This window comes from Dromiciops gliroides, chromosome 5 (genome assembly GCF_019393635.1).
Source record: "Dromiciops gliroides isolate mDroGli1 chromosome 5, mDroGli1.pri, whole genome shotgun sequence".
NCBI classification, from domain to species: Eukaryota; Metazoa; Chordata; class Mammalia; order Microbiotheria; family Microbiotheriidae; genus Dromiciops; species Dromiciops gliroides.
In genome coordinates this window covers 272509615-272531355 of record NC_057865.1, presented here as the reverse complement: position 1 = coordinate 272531355, position 21741 = coordinate 272509615, and the positions used below count along the sequence as shown (strand labels likewise).

General features: G+C 39.2%; 2 protein-coding genes across 2 annotated transcripts in view; one reads left to right on the top strand and one right to left on the bottom strand.

Moving 5' to 3' along the window:
- The window catches only part of NTN4 (netrin 4), a 243612-nt gene that overhangs the window by 78494 nt on the left and 143377 nt on the right, over positions 1-21741 (top strand). The window lies entirely within an intron of this gene.
- Positions 2480-3328, bottom strand: LOC122729037 (E3 ubiquitin-protein ligase TRIM58-like). Its single transcript, XM_043967704.1, has one exon. The coding sequence runs from the start codon at positions 3326-3328 to the stop codon at positions 2480-2482; it is 849 nt and encodes a 282-aa protein (XP_043823639.1).

The window sequence follows — 21741 nt, the reverse complement described above, 5'->3', positions numbered from 1 at the left end:
GCCATGGAATATTAAAAGAAGTAAAAGACCTTAAACACGTTGGCTAGATCTTCTTGGGAGGATTTATGGGAAGACATAGACAGCAATCATAGAAGATGAGAAGGCATGGGCAGGCTGTGACGTGCTCCAGGGGAGACTATACCTACCTATGTTGACAAGCTTTTTAGCCCATTGATATGCTGAAGAAATAACTCTCAGAGTGGAGCCCAGTGCTGTGTACACCAAAAGCTGTGATGATTGGTACTCAATGAATATTTGTTGAATAAATGGATAGCAGATAAAGACCAAATGGGAATCAGCCTATTTTGCTAACTGGATAAAGCAAGCAGAAGTGAATTAGCTACACAATTATTAGACTATCAGTAAACAATTTCTAAGAAGCCCCCCATCTCATTTTTGTCTAATTTACAGTATATGAACATTTGTAGATTAGCTGGTTCCCCCTCATTCCTTTTCCTCTGAAATGTGTGGTAAAGAGAAAAATGCCTACAGCAATAGTTTGTGGATCAGAAACAGCTGCATTTGAAAAAAATAATTGATGTGGTTTTAAAATTACTGTTAGGTGGAAAATAAAATGCCTCATCAGCCTTTGTTCTAAAAAAAATGAGGCCTACATTCTGATACATGTTGTCAGTCAAAGAGAAAAACAGAGCATCTTTAAAATGACTGGTGATCGTTTGTAAACAAGAATAGTAAGCGTTCAGGGCACTGAGGAGTGCAGAAAGGGAGTATGGTTGTATGTTCTTAGCTTCACTCTCAGTAGGGGGTGAGCATCGTGTTTTCCATATTTGTAAGAGAAAGATGATCACCTGTTGCTATTTTCATGTTAGCATTCTCCTAAATGCTTTTAGACCTTTCATCTTGGTACTTTAATTCTTTCCTCAGTTATGCTTTTGAAATTTTCTCTGAAATCAGGCAAACTGGAGAATATTCTCCATCTTCCTTCTAACTCCCATGGCATTAGTGCCATAATTATCAGAATGCTGCTGTGGCCTGATTTCCAAAGATACTTGGGCTGTATCTATACAGCAAAAGGGTAAGAAGAAAAAAAGATTTATAAAAAAAGATTTTTTAAAAATAAAAACTACCAAGTTTTTAAAACATCAGAATATTTTACCAAATTTTACCTATTTTTCCATTTTTATCTGAATGTTAGGCATTACATAGACAGGAAAGCACTTTTTTGCTAGTCATACATTGTTCTGGCAAATGTAGCTCTAGAAGGTCATGTTTAGTTACAAGAAGATTCCAGTTCCCTAGTTTTCTTTATTTATAGAATGTCTGAGTAATATAAAAACTAATATTTTTCTTTAAAAGGAAATGGAGCAGGAAATAGAAAAGGTTTTAGTCAGTATTCTTTACATTGCAATATTTCTTAGCTAATTCACACAGGAAGCCTAAAAATCAGGCGACATTAAAATGTAGTGAGTCACTGAAATAGTTCTGTTTTTTATTTAGGACTGTTTTAAAAAAATATTTCAGTAGTTTGTAAACAGTACTGCCTAGATATCTCTAGTTAGCCATAAAGATTAAAAATAAACATGCATATTTCTGTTTAGTTACTAAGCTTTATTTCTGTTTGTAAACTCCCAGTGTGTAGTAGTGGCTATAAAGCAAGATGGAATCTTGCTTTGAGGAATCAACATATTTTTGAACAGTTTATGTTCCTGGTTGTTTTTCAAGGAATTACTCATGAGATCTTTAAAATACTTTAGAATAAGTCTCGCACATGGATTGGTGGGGAATGAGACTGTTTCGGGAACAGCTAAAGATTCTGTAGCTATGGAATGAAAATTAGAAATGAATTAAAACAATGAATAAAATGTAGTAGGATCAGACGGGTATCTACAAAGACTTGTGTCAGTCATACAGGAAAAAAAACATCTTAGGCATTCCTAATAAAAGAGAAAATTCATGCATTCATTTTCCCATCATTTTTAAGTGCCTACTGTTTATTTTTACTTTTTTTTAAGTGAGGCAATTGGGGTTAAGTGACTTGCCCAGGGTCACGCAGCTAGTAAGTGTTAAGTTTCTGAGGCCGCATTTAAACTCAGGTCCTCCTGACTCCAGGGCCGGTGCTCTATTCACTGCGCCACCTAGCTGCTGTTCCTACAGCTTTTAAAGTCGTTTTTTTAGAGTTACTGTTATTGTACAAATTTTTCCTCTGGGTTCTACTCATGAGATTTTAATAATTTTATTACAAATCTGCAGATTTGTTCATATTATAATATTGTTGTTATGGTACATCAAAATGTGATTCCATCATATAGTTTATTAAGTCATAAGTGGATCAATATATATGCTGACCTCCCACTAGTATACAGTAGATTGCCTGAATATTTCAAAATAAGACAAATTTCTTTCTGCTCCCAAAGTGTGGTTAAACATAATACAAGGGGAAAAGATCTTACATTGGGGTCAAGGACTGAGTTCCCTTCTGGAAGAAATCTCCAAGAAAGTGTCATGATAATGGTTCTGCTTATTCTGGGATTTCTTCAGCCTCATTTGATACTGGCTCAATAGTCAGAATATTTTTATTCTTGGAGAAAAGGCCAATGGAAAATATAGGCCAGAGAGGCTCTGAAAAGGAGCTGGTGAGTGTATAGATCTGGCAGCTATTCTCCACATCATAAAACACTATGTCTCCTGCCTCATAATCCAAAAAGATCCCCACTTTGAGAAGCTTCCCTGTTAAGGCAGTGCGCGTTCTAGGCATGGTGCAGACAGAGTACTTATTTTGTCTTAGACTCAAAAGCCAATGTCCAGTAGAAGAAGACAGTGAAACCTCTCCACCTCTACTTGCAGAGTTCTTACAAAGACCAACATCCCAAGCACAACTCTTTCCCACTGTCACCTCCCAATAATGTCTCCCAGACATGAAGCTCTGAGTTGCTAGAACAGTACCACACACTTCAGGTGTCTCCCCAGTATGATGGGGATTGCTCCGAGAATTTCTTCCTCTCATTGTTTTCCTATCTGTGGACAAGCTGATTCCAGCATAGGCTGTTTCAGGATCCAGACTGATGTCCTCGTGGAATGTTCTCTTGATCACATCTCTGAGCTTCCAGTTCCTCATCATGTGAAGTTTGAGCAATTCAGAGTATTGTGCCACTGTCCCCAGGTTTCGATTAGGCCGGAGATCCTTCATACACTTCTTATTACACTTAGGGCATTGAAATCTGGAGTTTGTGGTCTTGGTCATAAGTTCACGAATACATCTTGTGCAGAAACTGTGACCACACTTTATATATACAGCAGATGTGATGAGATTTAGGCAGATGGAGCATTTCAGCTCTTCCAAAACATTTGAAACGAGATATGAGGCCATAACTTCAGGTGTCTCTGGTTTTAAGCCTTCTCCGTCATTTGGAGCTTTAGGTCAGTTACCAAGAAGACAGATTCTGCCCTGGCTTTTATACAAGACCTGGAGTAAGCTCCTCCCTACTCATCCCCATCTTAATTATCTGCTAACACACTCAAAAGAATAGATTGCCCCTTTTCATCCTTCTTGATTACATCTCTAAGCTGCTTAGTGGGCTTCACAGGTTCCTTTGAGACAGTGAAACCTATTGCATACAAGAATGGTGTTTGGCACTGAGTATGCTGAAGAGAAAAGTCCAAGTCCTTTACCCCAGGGGAAGCTTACATCCCCTGGGGACATATAAAATGGACAATAACAAGTTGTTTTTTCCCAGTCCCATTTCAGGTGTGAACTCCTACCTGAGGCCTTATTATTGAAAGATTTGAAAAAATATTTATTAAGCACTTTTTACTGCTAAGCACTGCGCTAAGTACAGGGTGGGGAACAATATGAAAGTGACCTCTTAGTCCTTGATCTCAGGGACTATTTCCTGTGAGTGTGAGTTTCAGGTTTAAGCTCCCTGAGATCAAGGACTAAGTGGTCACTTTCATATTGGGCCCCTCCCCCCACCCTATTGTAAGGGGCTAAAACTCTAGCTAGTCTGTCTAAAATATCTAATGAGTGGTCGCCAATCAATTAGAAGCTTTAGCAAGAGTTTAGACTGCCCAGATTCAGCTGTCTATCTCATGGAGCCAATGTCTCCAGCCCCTCTCTCCCCTGAGGTCCTCCAGAAAGAGCTTAAGATAACACAAGGGTTCCAGTGGAACATTCTCACTGTCTAACAGATCTTATTTTCCCATCATCTGATTCTTTGACAATGTTGGTCATTTCTTACTATGTGCCAAGCACTGTGCTGAGAACTATTGATACAAAGAGAGGCAAAAACACTGTCCCTGTCCCCAGGGACTTAATATTCTAATCCATAGATAACAAGTAGATCAAAGAAAAGGACCTATTTGTACAAAAATATTTATAAGCAGTTCTTTTTGTGGTGGCAAAGAATTGGAACTCAAAAGGACGTCCATCAACTGGGGAATGGTTGAACAAGTTGTGGTATGTAATTGTGATGGAATACTATTGCGCTATAAGAAATAACAAGCAGGATGATTTTAGAAAAACCTGAGAAGACTTATATGAAGTGGTGCAAAGTGAAGTGAACAGAACTAGAACATTGAACACAATAACAGCAATATTGTATGATGATCAACTGTAAATGACTTAGCTACTTTGATCAAGACAATGACCCAAGACAATTCCAAAAGACGCATGATAAAAAATGCTCTCCACCTCCAGAGAGAGAACTGATGAACTCTGAGCACAGATTGAAATATACTTTGGGGGGGGGGCTGGGCAATGAGGGTTAAGTGACTTGCCCAAGGTCACACAGCTAGTGTCAAATGTCTGAGGCCATATTTGAACTCAGGTCCTCCTGAATCCAGGGCTGGTGCTTTATCCACTGCGCCACCTAGCTGCCCCCTGAAATATACTTTTTAAAACTTTCTGGGGCAGCTAGGTGGCGCAGTGGATAGAGAACTGGCCCTGGAGTCAGGAGGACCTGAATTCAAATCCGGCCTCAGGCACTTAACACTTACTAGCTGTGTGACCCTGGGCAAGTCACTTAACCCCAATTGCCTCACCAAAAAAAAAACTTTCTTTAGATATCTTGCTATTTATTTATCTATTCATTCATTTATCTGTCCATCCACATATTCATTAATTAAATTCTTTATTTGTTCATTCCTTTATTCCTTTTTATTATTTGTGTTTTTGTTTTGCTGCATGGCTAATATGGAAATATGTTTTGCATGACTTTACATGTATAATTGATAAGTTGCTTGCCTTCTCAAAGGGCACGGGAGGTATGGAAGAGAAGGAAAGAATTTGAAATTTAAAACATTTTTAAACCAATGCTTATAAACAAACAAATGAATTAATATGTAAATCCAGATGGCCATAGCCATAACTATAAAGATTGGCCCTGTGTGATAAAATAATGGGACTTGGCAGACACCCAGGAGCCCCACCTGAAGATTGGTTTGGAATTGATTGAATTGGGTGAGACTGAGAGACTGAGAACCTACTTAAGGATGATTAAATCGGGACCACACCTGGCTGGCCCTGAGTAGGGTGTTCTCAGAAGTTGAACCTAGTTAAGGTTGATTCAATTGAGACCACACGTGGCCAACTCTGAGTAGAGTGTGTTCTTAGAGGCTGTGGACTGAGACATCAACAGGAGACCACTCTAAACCAATCAACTTGAAGAACCTCCCATTTCAGGGAGGAAGACAGGAAGTAGAAAGCTGAGGCTGGCTGACTGGATCTTCCTCTTTTGGTTCAGGACATTAACTTGGTGGCAGAATTTCACATGGGCTGCTAGGAAAGGAAATGTTTCTGTCTCTTTGGCTATACTGAATAGATCCAAGCTTTAACAAATCTTCAAAAGCCTAAACTCTTGCTGAATTTATCAGAGATTTTATCCAGGTGTCTCCCCCACCCCCCCAAGACTGGGGGGGGGGCGCAGATTAGGACCCACATTTAGATTTTAAACAACACACCCTGTTACAGGAATGATTGTGAATCTGACACAGACATGAAAGACTATATGGAGGAGACAGTTATGAAACCCCTTGATCATAAGAACCTGGACCAGAATTTACCTTACTTTACAGAAATGGTAGCTGTATATATCTGGGGAAATCTTCAGAAAGTTTATCTTTGTTGACAAGGGAGAGGTGTCAGGAGGTATCTCCGTATGTTGTCAGAAATGCTTGAGAGGTCTCTATTCCATTAAAGATCTATTTTTTTTTTTTACTTAAAAGATTATACTAGGGCAGCTAGGAGGCACAGTGGATAAAGCACCAGCCCTGGATTTAGGAGGAGCTAAGTTCAAATCCAGCCTCAGATACTTGACACTTACTAGCTATGTGTGACCCTGGGCAAGTCACTTAACCCTCGGCAAGTCACTTAACCCTCATTGCCCCACAAAAAAATTTAAAATTAAAATAAATTAAAAAGGATATTCTGTTTTCAGAGTAAGTCATGTATGATTGTAAACCTTTATCTTTTGCCTTTTAGAATATTGTATGCTATGATCCTTTCTCATTTTTAATAGAAGCTTCCTGGGTTTATGTTATCCTGATTGTAGTTTTTTAGTACTCATACTGTTTCTTTCTGGATGCTTGCAGGATTTTTTCTTTAATGTGAGAGCTCTGGATTTTAGCTGACATCCTTGAGGCATTTCCTTTGGGGTTTTCTTTCATGAGGTAATTTGTGGGTTCTTTCTGTATTTACTTTGCCCCATGATTCTATTAGATTTGGGAAGTTTTCATGTATGATTTCTTTAAACATAATAACCATACTTTAAAAATGTTTTTTAAAGGATCCACTTGCTAAGGGCTGTTAAGGGATCCCCTGAACTTGTCTTTTTGAGTTGCCAAATTTTCCAGAAACCCTGGACCTCAGAGCATGCAGGAGGCCCTAAATGTGTCATGGATGAGCCGCCAGCTGACATAATTTGTTGTTTGCATCCCAAGCTGAATTCCATTTTTGTCCTTGGGAGTCAAGACAAACGCTAGCCAGTCTTTGCTTGGCTGAGAAAAATGCTTGTGCAGCTAGGGTCCTTTGCAGATAAGCAGACACTCTTATCTCTATAGTCTAATGGCTCCCCAAGGAAAAGAATGAAACTTTTGCCATCACTTTGCTCTTCTTCTTTGGGAGGAGTTACTGTACCTTTCCCCTCCCTTGTCATGCCCCTTCCTGTTTTTTCCTCCTCCTTTTGTTGTACTGTCATAAATATGTAAACTTCTCTACAGACTGTGAACCCTTTGGGTTACACATGCATGTTTATTTATCTTGTAATAAACCTGGGTTTTGCATGTCATGTGATTGTCTCTTAACACCGGGGTTCTCGAATTATTTCTCTTTGACCTGTCTTCCAGGTCAGTTGTTTTTGTTATTGTTGTTGTTCTTGTTGTTTTCCATATAAATATTTTATTATTTTCCAGTTACATTTAGAGATAGTTTTCAACATTTGTTTTTATAAGATTTCTAGTTTCAAATTTTTCTCTCTCTCTCCCCTCCCTGCCCCCTCCCCAAGACAGCAAATAATCTGATATAGGTTATATATGTACAATCACATTAAACATATTTCTGCATTAGTCATGTTATAAGAGAAGAATCAGAGCACAAAGGAAAAACTTCAAAAAAGAAAAACAACAACAAAAAACCACAATAGAAATAGTATGGTTTGATCGGCATCTAGATTCCACAGTTCTTTTTTTTTCTGGATTTGGAGAGCCTTTTCCATCATGTGTCCTTTGGAACTTTCTTGTACCATTGTATTGGTGAGAAGAATCTAGTCCATCACAGTTGATCAACACACAATGTTGATGATGCTGTGTACAATGTTCTTCTGGTTCTGCTCATCTCACTCATCATCAGTTCATGCAAGTCCTTCCAGGTTTCTCTGAACTCCTCCTGCTCATTGTTTCTTACAGCACAATAGAATTCCATTACATTTATATATCACAACTTGTTCAGCCATTCCCCAATTGATGGGCAACCCCTCAATTTCCAATTCCTTGCCACCACAAAAAGAGCAGCTATAAATATTTTTGTACATGTGGGTCCTTTTCCCTTTTTTATGATTTCTTTGGGGAAAAGACCTAATAGTGCTACTGCTGGGTCAAAGAGTATGCACAGCTTTATAGCCCTTTGGGCATAGTCCCAAATTGCTCTCCAGAATGGTTGGATCAGTTCACAGCTCCACCAAAAATGCATTAGAGTTCCAATTTTTCCACAACTTCTCCAAGGTCAGTTGTTTTTTATTTCACATATGCTACATTTTCTTCCATTTCTTTCCATTTACTTTGTTCTAATTTTTCTTGTTCTCTTGTGGACTCATTGGTTTCTTTGGTCTTTTCTAGTCTTTTATGGAATCCGTTTCTTTGACAATGTTTACTATTTTCTCTCCAATTCCTTCCTCAAAATCTTTTATTTTTTATCTCTTTTTTAAAATCTTTTTTTTTTGGTGGGGCAATGAGGGTTAAGTGACTTGCCCAGGGTCACACAGCTAGTAAGTGTCAAGTGTCTGAGGTCAGATTTGAACTCAGATCCTCTTGAATCCAGGGCCGGTGCTTTATCCACTGGGCCATCTAGCTGCCCCTATTTTTTTTATCTCTTGCTTTATTTCTTCTAGGTTCATGCAGTCCTTGTTTTTAAAAAACCCTTTTCTTTTTCCTTTGAATCTCTGCTTGCAGTTGTTATGAAATTATATTTGCAACAATTTTTGATACTTTTATTTACTCATTGCTCCAGCTTTAGTTCCTGAAATGGGGCTTTGTGCTAGACTTAAGCTGGGTAGAGTGGTTAGCAGAGCTTGTTCTTACTCTGGGTCCACTGAATTCCTATGCTGACTTCTACCTCCTGAATATTTAAGCTTCACAATGCTGCATCTTCTGGGCCCTATATGACACCTCAGAACAGAGCCCTTCAGCCTGGCTGTCTGGGTTGTACTTAGAACTTCAGTATTCTCTTAGCCTAGTCTATACCAGGACTTCCAAGGTCCCCTTCCTTGGGGCTTTCTCAGGGGAACTCTCCACTCTAGCTGTCTCTGGACACAGCTAACCTTGCAGGCTTCATGTATTCTGCCTCTCCTCATGCTGGTGTTCCACACACTTTGCCGGGGATGTAAGGGGAAGGGTGGAGTTCCTATTGTCACTGGGCTTCTGGCTGACTTTCCATGCAGTTCTAGGATAGAACAAGTTGTTGTAGTTTCTCATTGTAGTTATTAATCATTATTCGCTGTGGTACAAACTTCATGGTTTTCCTGAAATAGGAATGTGAGAGCTGGGGGGTCTGCTTTCATTTAGTTAGCCATGTTGGCAGGCAGTTCATAGACCCCAAGTTATATTAAAAATCTTCCCAACATTGTATGTTGCGGGGTAAAGTTGCAAGGAGGGTTATTTTGGTATTAAGATGAAAGACTAGGAAGTCAGAAAACAAATTCCTAGTTTTATTTTTATTCACTTCATCATTAAATGTCTGGAGCTTGGGAGTTAGGGGGAAGGAGAGACTGAGGTAAGCAAAAAGGTCCTAGAATAGTTCTCCTGCCTGAGAGAAGAGAAGTCCCTGGCATTATATTCTTATACATTCCTCGTGGCCAATGGGCAAATTTAAATTATACATATTATAAGTAATTAATTAATACAGATTTACTCTACTTTGTATTGATCCCTTGTGTGAATCCAGAATACCTGGTGAATTTTAGAAAGCTCGAATAGGTGTCATTAACTTGATTATTGTTCATTTGTTGACAAACAAATTAATGAATCAGTACTTTTGAATGGATCCCTGTGGTGCTAGCTAGCTGTTGTTGCTGCTGTCATTGTTGTTGTCGTTTTGAGGGGGTATAGAAGTTGTCTTACAATGCCCCACTCCTGTCCTAACCTCAAATTTCACCTTTATTTATTTGATATTTTTGTATTTGTCTTTATTTTAGAATCTTTTTCGAATTCCGTGAGCCTTCCTCCTCAAACAAAATCATTGTGAAATGAAATGGGATCTGTTAATAAGACAACTCTTAGGAGCAACTCACCCACCCAATCTGTGAATCTGAGATCACTTGATCTCATGCTCTTTTGCTATCTTCCCAGATGTGTCAATGTTGTACACACCCATTGAAATAACTTGGAAACATCTTTTCCACAACCACGTGTATTCAGTGCACTAGTATACTTTGGGAAGACCATGAAATTGACTAGTTGATGATTTAATCATTCTTGTTGCCCCACCTCACACAGCCCGATATGTTTTTCACCTGTCACCCAAACACAGAGCCAAAATTTTCAGCTTTGTTAATGAAGGCATGTGCTCATATTATTAAGAACTTATGGTCTCTTATCCTAATTCATATTATTCGACTTCTTAGAACCTATTTTCCCAACAGTAATTAATGTGATTAATGGAAACAGAGGTGAGGCATGTTACTAAGTAGTGTAAACTTCAAATGTGACAGCTTTTATAACTAAAATTTTTCATGCAAATTAAAAGTCATGGCTGTTCTATGTAGTGACTCTCTACAATTGTTCAGATATGAAGTCATTTTGCAAACTACATACATTGTGCCACTTGTTTTATTTTCCTCTAGTTATATCTAGAAATCATGACTTGTGGGCAAATTCAAAATGCTCATAAACAAACATCATAGTACTCTGGTACTTGACTGGATCGTTGATTAATCCAGGTAGATATTCCCTAAGATCATAACCCCTCCACATTTTCCCATTCTATGTAAGCCATCTATGTTTTCCCATATATGCTATGTACATGATCTACCTGATGTGCTGGAGGTCTTTCTTTTGTTCTTTTACTAATTCTACTATGCTACTAAAGGGAAGGTTAAGAAAGGGTTCAAATCACAATAAAAAATTTTCAATACCCAGGTTATTTTATTGAATGTATATTAAAACCATTGACCTTGAGAGACTATGAAATTTCATTCTCTCAGTCAATAAACAGTTTTTAAACACCTACTATGTGCCAGACACTTCATTAAGCTCTGTGGATACAAAAAAAAGACAGTGCCTGCTCTCAAGAAGCTTACAGATTAATGGGGGAAACAGCAATCAAGAAATACAGAGTAGAAAGAGGGTCTGGGTGTAAATCTCAGCTTTGTTGTTCACTAGGGAGCCTCATGGGGCCCCCCTTTTCTCATCTGTAAGAGGTGGGATTTGGATGCTCTTTGCTGTACCTGCTAGCTCTAATTCTTACATTGCAGCTAAAATAAACTACTTATTGTCCACCAAACATACCTTTTACATATGCTTGTCTTCAGGCTGCTTATGCTATTCCTTCTAGCTTATCTGCCTAATACAAAACCTTCCCCCTAAAACAAAACCTTCAAGACCCATCTCAAGACCTACCTCCACAAAGCCTTCTCTGACCTCCTCAGTCCACAAGTTTTCTTTCCTGTCAAGTCCTTTTATATCTATTGTCCAAAGCAGTAGTTGGGTACTTGTCATACACTGCTTTGTGTTGATAATTATTTCTATGTTTTATATTTTTATAAAAATATAAAACTGTCATCCACCCTCTCTACTCAGCTGTCAAATTAATCTCCCTAAACACAGCTTTGGCCAAGTCACTTCCTTATTCAATAAATTCCAGGATCAAAAATAAAATCCTTTATTTGACTTTATATCATGGACACTTCCTAAATTCCTAGTCTTCTCACACCTTACCATCCTCCAAGTACTCTGAATCTCATTGCATTGGCCTCCTTGCTATTCCTTACATATTACACCCCATCTTCCAAAAGTGCATTTTCACTCTGTCTCTCAGGCCTTGAATTCTCTCCTCCATTGTCTCTGCCTCTTTAATTCCTTCAGGTCCCAGATAAAATCCTACCTTTTGCAAGAGACTTTTCCCAATCTCTCTTTTTCTTTTCTTTTTTTATGGGACAGTGAGGGTTAAGTGACTTGCCCAGGGTCACACAGCTAGTAAGTGTCAAGCATCAGAGACTGGATTTGAACTCAGGTCCTCCTGACTCCAGGGTCGGTGCTTTATCCACTGAGCCACCTAGCTGCCCTGCCCCAATCTCTCTTAATACTGGTGCTTTCCTTCTAAGATGATTATCTCCAGGGTAAAAAAAAATCCCTTTACATATTTTGTGTGGATGTTGTCTCCCAATTAGAACTTGAGCTCCTTGAGAGCAGACGCTGTTTTTGCCTTTGTATCTTGAGTACATGGTCTTGCGGCTGGCACAGAGTCGCTTTTTAACAAATGCTCATGGACCTAACTTGATATCTGAGTAGAAGATGTATTGGATTGGGGTAAGACTTAAATTAAAGACCAGCCAGCAGTCTACTGCAGATATCCAGGTACCAGGGGTTGAGGGCCTTCACCAAGATGGAGCATAAGCAAGAGATATTACAGAAATAGAATTGTTGGAGTCTGGCAACAGATTGGTTGGGGGGTGGCAGGAGAGAGAGAATCAGGGGTCAAGGATGAAACCTAGATTGTGTCCTTGGGTGACTGGGAAGATTGGGATGCCCTCAGTAGTCACAGGGAATTTCAGACTCGGGGAGTTATTTGGGGGGAAAGATAACAAGTTAAGTTTGGGACATATTGAGTTTAAGATGCTAGAGGTGAGGAAAGAGGTTAGGATCGAATAAATAGGCCTGAGAATCATCTGCAGAGAGATGACAATTTAATCCATGGATTAATGATGAGATTATTAAGTGAAATAGAGTGAAAATTATTAAGTGAAATAAGTGAAAAAGAGATCTCAGGACAGAACTTTGGGGGACACCCATGGTTAGAGGATTCAGTCCAGTAAAGGAGACCAAGAAGCTGTCAGACAAGTAGGAAGAAGACCAAAAGAGAGAAAAATAATATTCAACGTCAAAGAACAAAGAACAGTCAAGAAAGAAGAAAAGGTCATTAAGTTGACATTTTCATTGGGAATTCAGAAATCATTGGTGTAAAATATTATGAATTGAAAAAGTCAGGATTTGTTTTGAATAGCTAAATAATTAGAGAGACAGTATGCTATAGTAGAAAGAGTGCTGATTATGGAGCAGGGAGAGACTTGGATTTAAATCCTGCCCCTCACTTAATAGCTGCCATTTAACCTCCATAAGGTTTCCTCATTAGTAAAATGAAGGTGTTCATTGAACTTACTCCACACAGTTGTTGTATGGATCAAGTGAGAGAATTGTTCAAGGTGCATGTAAACCTTAAAGTACTATATAAATGTCAGCTATTACTAATAGTGGGTCAGCTGGATAGAGTACCAGGCCTGGAGTGAGGAAGACCTGAGTTCAAATCTGTCCTCGGGCACTTAATAGCTGTGTGACGCTGGGGTAAGTCACTTGCCCCTGTTTGCTTCAATTTCCTCATCTGTCAAATAATCTGGAGAAGGAAATGTCGAATCGCTCTAGTACCTTTGCCAATAAAATCCCAAATGAGGTCACAAAGAGTTGGACATGACTGAAATGACTAAACAACAACAACATTACTAATAATGATGATGAAGCTTGTATTTATATGGTTGTTATGGTTACAAAGTGCCTTACATAATAGGATTTCATTTGATCTTTACAAAAACCTTTTGAGGTGTGTACTGCAAATATTGTTATCTGCATAGATAATACTTTATCCAGCTATTTTACAGATGATACAACTGATGCTCAGAGAAGGTAAAACCAAAGTCACAAACTTATAAGTCAGTTGCATGGCTGGAACTCAAACCCCACCCTACTGATCTTGAAGTCTGTTATGATTCTATATAGCATAAGAAATTCATATGGATTTTCTTTATCAAAAATCTCCTATGTATCAGGGACTGTGCTAAGCACTTCCTTTATGAAGATGAAAATAGAAAAGGTCCTGCCCTCAGCTGGTTTACTACAAACAGGGAGAAGTCCTAAAAGATTTCCTTTCCAAGTAATAGGTTGGGGAGCGGCTAGGTGGTGCAGTGGATAAAGCACTGGCCCTGGATTCAGGAGTACCTGAGTTCAAATCCGGCCTCAGACACTTGACACTTACTAGCTGTGTGACCCTGGGCAAGTCACTTAACCCCATTGCCCTGCAAAAAAAACCCCAAAAACCAAGTAATAGGTTGGATTATAATGAAGAATTCCCCAGGGCCTATCAGGGCATGGTGACCAGAATGGTCTGAATTCATGCTATGTCAATATTGGTAGAAAGAACTAGGAATATAAGACTTGGGAAGACATGATAGCTACCTTCAAGCATCTGAAGGACTGTCCTATAGAAGGAGAATTTGATTTACCCCCAGAAGGCAGAAGTAAGAGCACTGGCTGGAAGTCTAAAGCAAATTTAGGCTCAGTGTCCGCAAACGCTTTCTGTCACTTATGTTATTCAGAGATAGATTGGACTGGTTTGGCAGGTGGAAGTGTCTTCCTCATTGGATGGCTACTAGCCAGGCATGTTTTTAGCAGGGTTCTTAGCCTGGGATCTATGTGTTTAAAAAAAAGACTTTGGCAATTGTGTTTCAGCATTTTTTTTCCTTTGTCATCCCATGTATTTTGTGTTATGCATTTGAAAGCATGATTCTGAGAAGGGAGCTGTAGGCTTCACCAGACTGCCTGACGAAGGGGTCCAGGACCTGAAAAAGGCTAAGGATGTCTGCAGTAGAGGGCACTCTTTTAAAAATTTTATTTAAAGTTGCACTCTGTAGGTTCTTTGGGCCTTTCCAACTCTATTATTATTGAATTTGATTCTGATTCTACAATGAGTATTTAGTAGGAATAATTCACATTGAACTTGGAATGGGAGCAAAATGGAAAGTGAGCTAATTCAATACAATTCGATAAACATTTATTAACTGCACTGTACTGGGCACTCTACCAGGTGCTGGGAACAAATACAAAGATGAAAGACAAGTCCCTACCCTCAAGGAATTTAATCGAACGGATAAGACATGTACATAATAAATATGATAGTGTGTGAATAGATCAAAGGAAAGGTTTAGACCATGTAATGTGAGAAACTAACTTGGGGAAGGAGAGACCACTTTCACCTGGGAGGGGATTAAGGAACGACTTGGAAAGGATGTGGTCCCTGAACTGTGCCCAGAAAGTCAGAGAAGACTCTCCACAGGCAGAAATGTTAAAGGAGTGGATTACAGGGGACATGCATGGAGATGTTGGAGGGCACAATAAGATTAAGGAACAGTGAGTAGTCCAGATTTGGCTGACACCTGAAGTTAAAAGGTGAAATAAATAGAGTAAAATCAGACTGGAAAGGTCGGTTGGAGCCAGATTGTGAAGGGCCGTAAGTGTCCATTTAAGGTGTTTGTATTTCAGGCTCTAAGCAATAGGGAGGCACTGAAGAGCAGCATCGCCAGTCCTGGGCATGAAGAAGACTCTTTCCCCATGTAAGAAAGATGAATTCAGGAGGGGAGAGACAAAAGGGACTGCTTAGGATGTTCCTGTAATAGTCCAGGCTATGTGAGTCAGAGTGAGTGAACAATAGGGGAAATATCACAGAGATAAGATCAACAAGATCTTATGGCTATAACTGCATACAGGGAGAGAGGAAGAGGGAAGAGTCAAAGATGATCCTCCAGTTTGAATGCAGATTCCTGGGTTTGTGTCATGAGCAAAAATAACAAGTTCTCCAGTTTTTGAGGAAAATGAAGAGTCCAGTGTGGGCCATTTAGAGTTTGAGGTACCAACAGGAAATCTAAGACTGCAGCTCTAGGTTATAGGATTTGGAAGCCATATGTATATAGGTGATAATTGAAGGCATAGGAATGAAATTAGCTCACCATAATTTCAACATAATTGAACTAGGCCCAGGCACACTTTACTGAGCACAGATGCCATTTCTAGGCCTTTTAACCAGAAGGCAGGAGCAATGCTGCACAAGTCATTTACTTATTTAGCTTAGAAAAAAATTTTTACAGTTGAGGCTGAACAATACTATAGTGAGCTCATTAGGAATTGAGCCAAAATACTGGTATTCGTGGCTATATGTCATTATTATTACTAATAGTTTGCTATTATTATCCTTTAAGCTTTTGTTATTACTACTAATGAGAGAGTGGTAAGTGATTTACTACTACATTGCATCTTTTTTTTCCTGGGAGTTTCTTACTTCCCCCCACAAATCACCATTGTTTTCACCTTCTTTTTGCACTATTATCAAATAAAAGATGGAGATGGTTTCACCTGGAAAGTGGGAAAGATTGTCCTGTTTCTGATATAGAAACTTGGTTTTTTAATCGTTGTGTCCCAACCCTTTTTTTCCTCATCAGAGCTGTAAAAGGTACAGTCAGATATTTGGGAATATTTAGAAAGAGCCACCTTACTGGGAGGGATGGTACATGTGGGAAATGTGCATTGGGGAATAAATAGCAGGCAGAGAGCAGAGGAGACAAAAGATGAGGTGAATCAGGAGGAAAGCATTTGGGTACAGTTGCTTGTTATGAATTTGTGATTCTTTGGGAAGTTGAGGGGGAGCTGAATGCAATGTATTGTACTTCTGATAAAAAGGGGAAAATGTTCTAAGACAGGCTGTAACTCTCTCCATGACAAGAAAACAATCATAGCTCTAGTAGGCATCTCCTTTGCATGAGAACTGGGGCATTTATTATAACAATAACGAGCAAGGGGGGGCAGCTAGGTGATGCAGTGGATAGAGCACCGGCCCTGGAGTCAGGAGGACCTGAGTTCAAATCCAGTCTCAGACACTTAACACTTACTAGCTGTGTAACCCTGGGCAAGTCACTTAACCCCCATTGCCTCACTAAAAACAAACAAACAAAATAATAATGAGCAAGGGATGTGAAACTTTAGCAAAGGATTTTCAATCTCAGTTGCAAAGTGGCCTTTTTGTTCTTTCAATTGGTCAGGGTAAAACCTTGAATCCTTGCTTGATTTCTCATATGGACATAGACTCTCTATTTTCATATCTAAAGAGTAGAATATAGCAAGTTCACCTTGCTGCACATAGAGCATACAAAGCACTCAGAGCATCTGGGTGACTATACCACTCCCAGAGGCAATATGTGAAAATAGTACTGGCATGCCCCGTGCATCTCCAAGGGCCAGTAAGTGATCCTGGAACAGGCTTGGAGTTAAAAAGTAAGCCAGATCCTTCACAGTTTTTGCATTGTTATAACCAAAATACTCATAACAACCAACTTGATGAGAGAATGTAGTCAGTGTTTGCTTCTAAGGTTGGCCCAGTCTTCACACTTTAAAGGAAGAACAAATTTGTGATGAACAAGTTTTTCCAAACTACCTAGTTGATTTTTTTCTTTTTTTTTTAGTGGGGCAGTTGGGGTTAAGTGACTTGCCCAGGGTCACACAGCTAGTAAGTGTCAAGTGTCTGAGGCCGGATCTGAACTCAGGTACTCCTGACTCCAAGGCCGGTGCTCTATCCACTGTGCCATCTAGCTGCTCCCAACCTAATTGCTTTTGAAGTAGTTCTTGAAAATATAATACTAAGTAAGTCCTGGACAGATCTAGTTACACTCTGGTTAACTTTGTGACTCTCTTAACATGTGTTTGTCATTTTCCTATGAAAATGTTATCACTTCATAGCAGAAGATTGTCATTCTTTAGACTCATTTATTTAGTACTATATAATCTCAGGAATACAGAGATGGCTAGAGTACTTGGTCCAGGAGTTTACATTCAAACACAACCAGGCATAGAAGCATTAAGTTAGAAGGTGGGAAAATCTTAGACATGTGATGTGACCAGTGTTTCCTTTCAACCTTTATTTCTATGTCCTTGTCTCGCCTGCCTCTCCCTGTCACCCTACTTTCCTTCCCACCCATCCCCTTCATTGCCATTGTTACAGAAAAGTGGTAGACCAAAACCAACAACCTTCCCAGGAGGCATAGATTTTGAGCCATGTTCCCATGGCGCACATCCCAAATGTAGTGATGCTTTTTCCTATACTTTTCCTTCAGTGTATTTCTTTCTCTCTAATTACTAGTAAGTAACAGATGTGGGCAGATTTACATAGTATAGCTGTTTGCCCTACCTGTCTTCTTGTTGCCACTTAAATGGTCACCATTTTCTAGAACCAGGATTTTCATCTGTGGTCTAAGAACATCCTATTATTACACCACAACGGACTGTTTCTGTGTAACCACCAGACCAAAATCATCATTGCCAATACATTTGTCAGTCCAAAACATGTTGTCTCACTAGATATCACAGCCCTTATCAACGTAAGGAGAATGAGACAAGAGTCTATTAAATCTCTGGCTTTACTTACTTACTGACTTTATTCACTTATTAATGTATGACTGTAGTTCCCAACAATACAAACTATTTGGAGGAAGAGGTCATATAGGGATGTTTGCCTCCTTCTCTTTCCCTGAAATCAAACTTACGTGATATGGTAGGGGAGACTGTGACAACCCTACTGCACAGTAGGCCCCCTCATGAGCAGAAATCGTGTGTGTGTGTGTGTGTGTGTGTGTGTGTGTGTGTGTATGAGAGAGAGAGAGAGAGAGAATGTGTGTCAATATTCTAGTACTTTAATCCTTGAAGTAAAAAATCTATAATTTCAGTGCTGTAGGCAGTCTCCACTAATGCAAATAGGAAGCGCTTCATGATTTATTAGACAATATTTGAGTATTGTTAGATACCAAATCCGTCTATCTGTAACCCACTTGGTGATGAACCTCTCCAGATTGAACCAAACTAGCCCCCAGTCCATCATCAGGTGAGTACTAAATAAAGTCTTCCCACCTTGGTAGAAACTGCCAGACCTTGCACTCAGCTAGCATCACCTTTGAGAAACCTCAGTCACCTCCATGCTACATATATGTATTTGTCTTTATGTGTATGTGTGTGTATAGAACCACATAGAGTATAAAAAAGAAAGAGTAGCAAGGGCGTCCCCAGTAAGCTAGATGAACTTGGAAAGCAATGAGCCTTTGTTTAAGACTTTATAAATTGGGTCTCCCTATAGAAGGTGGACATGTCCTTTGTTAGTGGTGAAGAGGAAAAGACATCTCTTCATGAGGTTCTGGTGGGTAGGACTGCCTCCAAGGCACTTTGCTTGGTCGGAGCTCCTCTGGGATGCATCCTGGAGTATTGATTTCACTCACAGCAACTGCCTCCTTCTGCCTGGCTTAGACCCTTGGGAGAATGGATTTTTATCAAAGAATTCTGGTCACCGTTAGTGGCTTGTAAAAATGAATCCTCGTTTCGGATTGGGGGAATTCTTGCTTTTTTTTTCTTCTACTTGTCTGCCAACGAAATCCTGAGAGTGTAGCCATGAGTGGTTGAGTGGTTGCTTCAGAGGGGCACATGACAAAGATAAACCTAAGTTTGCTTCTATGTCCTGAGGAATTCCTAGGCAGTGACATCCCCATGCCTCCTATTTAGAGAAGAATGGATTTCCAAGAGGCCATTAATCTGTAATCTAGCCTTTGACTCTGTGAAGGGAAATGTTATGGCCACCACTAACCTTGGCAATTCACTCACAAGTGACTCCAAGTTCAAGTGTTCTGGTATCTGGCCCCCAGAGCAACAGCAATGGATTAAAAGCCAACACAGAGGAGTAAGGGACCTGGTCTTTGTACTCTGCTCTTACAATGAGTTATTTGGACAGTGCTGGCCTGATGGGAAGGTGGTTGATTATCCAGTAGCCCCAAATGGATTTTACTTTTCGGGGGTGTTCAAACCACAGGGTGGCACTCTAAGCCTAGGGGTAATTGTGGGAAAGGACTCACTAGCATGTCAGAAAAAAAAAAACTGTGTTGATTATTTATGGGCTATTTTTTATCCCTTTATATGTTTTCTGTTTGCTTTGGACTCCTGTGAGTCTTTTGCATTTTGTGTAGTTTCTGTCAGGTTAAAATAAAGCCTATTAAGTATCCTAAAAATATATTTGTTATCTTGAGTCCATGGTACAGGAACTGGGGACCCTTTTTACCCATATCTGTTGAAATTTAGACATGAGTTATGTCAAGTGCTTTCCCAGTATAAACTCTGGTGGGGGGCAATATGAGCCAAAAAGAGTGCATTTGGGGGGTCATGTCCCAAGATCAAACACATACACATGAATACATACACATGGCACACATACACATACATGCTATTTAATGTTGCAGAAAATAAGGACCATGTCTTACATTTTTTTTGTCTTAGTGCCAGCTGATCTCTTTAACCCATAGGAAGCTAACAAGTGGTAGCAATAAACAATTATGCTTTTTTTAACAGACTCTCAATATTTACAATATTTATAGACCACCCAATATTTGCAATAAAATTCAGACTCTTTTAAATGATGAAGAAGGGATAGCTACAGTTGGTGGCCCATTGTATTAGTCTTCCTAATAGGCTTTATGTTTAAATAATTTTTTCACAGTGGCATAAAGATATCAACAACTAAATGAAAAATGTTCCAAATCACTAATAGAAAAATGTAAATAGAAACAACACTGAGGTTCCAACTCATCCATAAGATTTACAGAGTTTCCAAAAAAAATGAAAAATGTTGAAGGGACTACAAAAAAAAAGCCACATTAATGCACTGTTGGTGAAGTGGCAAATTGGTCCATCCTTTCTGGAAAGAAATTTGGAACTATGCTCCAAAAGTTACTAAAACTAAACTGTACATACCCTTGGACCTAGCAATACCACCACCAGGACTCCCCAAAGAGATCAAAGAAAAAGGAAATGGACCCATTTGTACAAAAACATATATGGTAAATCTTTTTGTAGTGGCAAAGAACTGGAACTAAGGGGATGTTCATTTTCTTGGGGTGTGGTTAAACAAATTATGGCATATGGATATAATGAAATATTGTTGTGCTAAAAGATTACAAATAGGGCATTTTCAGAGGAACCTGGGAAAACTCATATGATCTAATGCACAGTAAAGTGAGCAGAACCAGAAAACAATTTCTACAATAATAACACTGTAAAGACAAATTTGAAAGACTTTAGAACTCTGATCAATGCAATGACTCACCAAGATTCCAATGATGAAGCATCCTACCCACCTCCTAATAGAGAGGTGATTGACTCAGTGCAGAATAAGGCATATACATATTTTTGGACATGGCCAATGAAGGAATTTGTTTTGCTTGACTATACATATTTCTTACCAGAGTTTTGCTTTTCTTTTTTTCAGTGAAAATGAGCTAGAAGGGAGAGAAAACAGATTTTGTTAGTTCAAAAAATTAAATTAAAAAATTTAAGTACATTTTTAATACTTCCCAGGGAATAGCTTTTGATGAAGTTTGTGGTCCGTTGAGTTTGTAGCTAAATGCTGGCTTCAGGGATCCTTAAGCATGGCCGTGTGAAACCCTCTGCAAATTTAAGCACTTTATAGATGTCAGCTTGAGCAGATTCTGGATAATGATGCGTAGAAAATGCTGAAGAGGGAGATAACAGCTTATGGAGGTCCTAGCACAGATGAACTCTGAGGCTTCTTCTAATATTAATATTCTAAGAAACTACCCCCTACAGAAGCCGTTTCAGCTCAGTTCTGTATTTAAAAAGGAAGTGTTTAAAATGGTTTCAGCGTAGTCCTCTCAGAGTAGCTCTCTCTGTAATACAAGAGAACACCTTTCATTTGTTGAACTGTTCTATGCCCCATATAATTAATTTAAATAAGAAAGAGTGTGTACTGCTTCTTTTTTCCCCCTTAAATAAGAAAAGTATTGGTTACTGTACCAGACAAATCACGTGTCTTTTCAAAGGCTCTCACTCCCTTCCTAGGAATGAGCAGCTGTAGCCAGAAAGCACTACTATGAATAAGAAACAGTGCCAGTGGCAAGAGGCTTAGGCAGAAGTTCAAGGACATTCCCAAGATGGTATTCCCAAAGAGTCCGTGAAGGGCATGGGCCAGACAGAAGAAAGCCTATAGAATTATTA

Bases quoted from the DNA above. Each gene is read 5' to 3' on its own strand.
- LOC122729037 (XM_043967704.1), bottom strand. From the start codon at position 3,328: ATGGCCTCATATCTCGTTTCAAATGTTTTGGAAGAGCTGAAATGCTCC.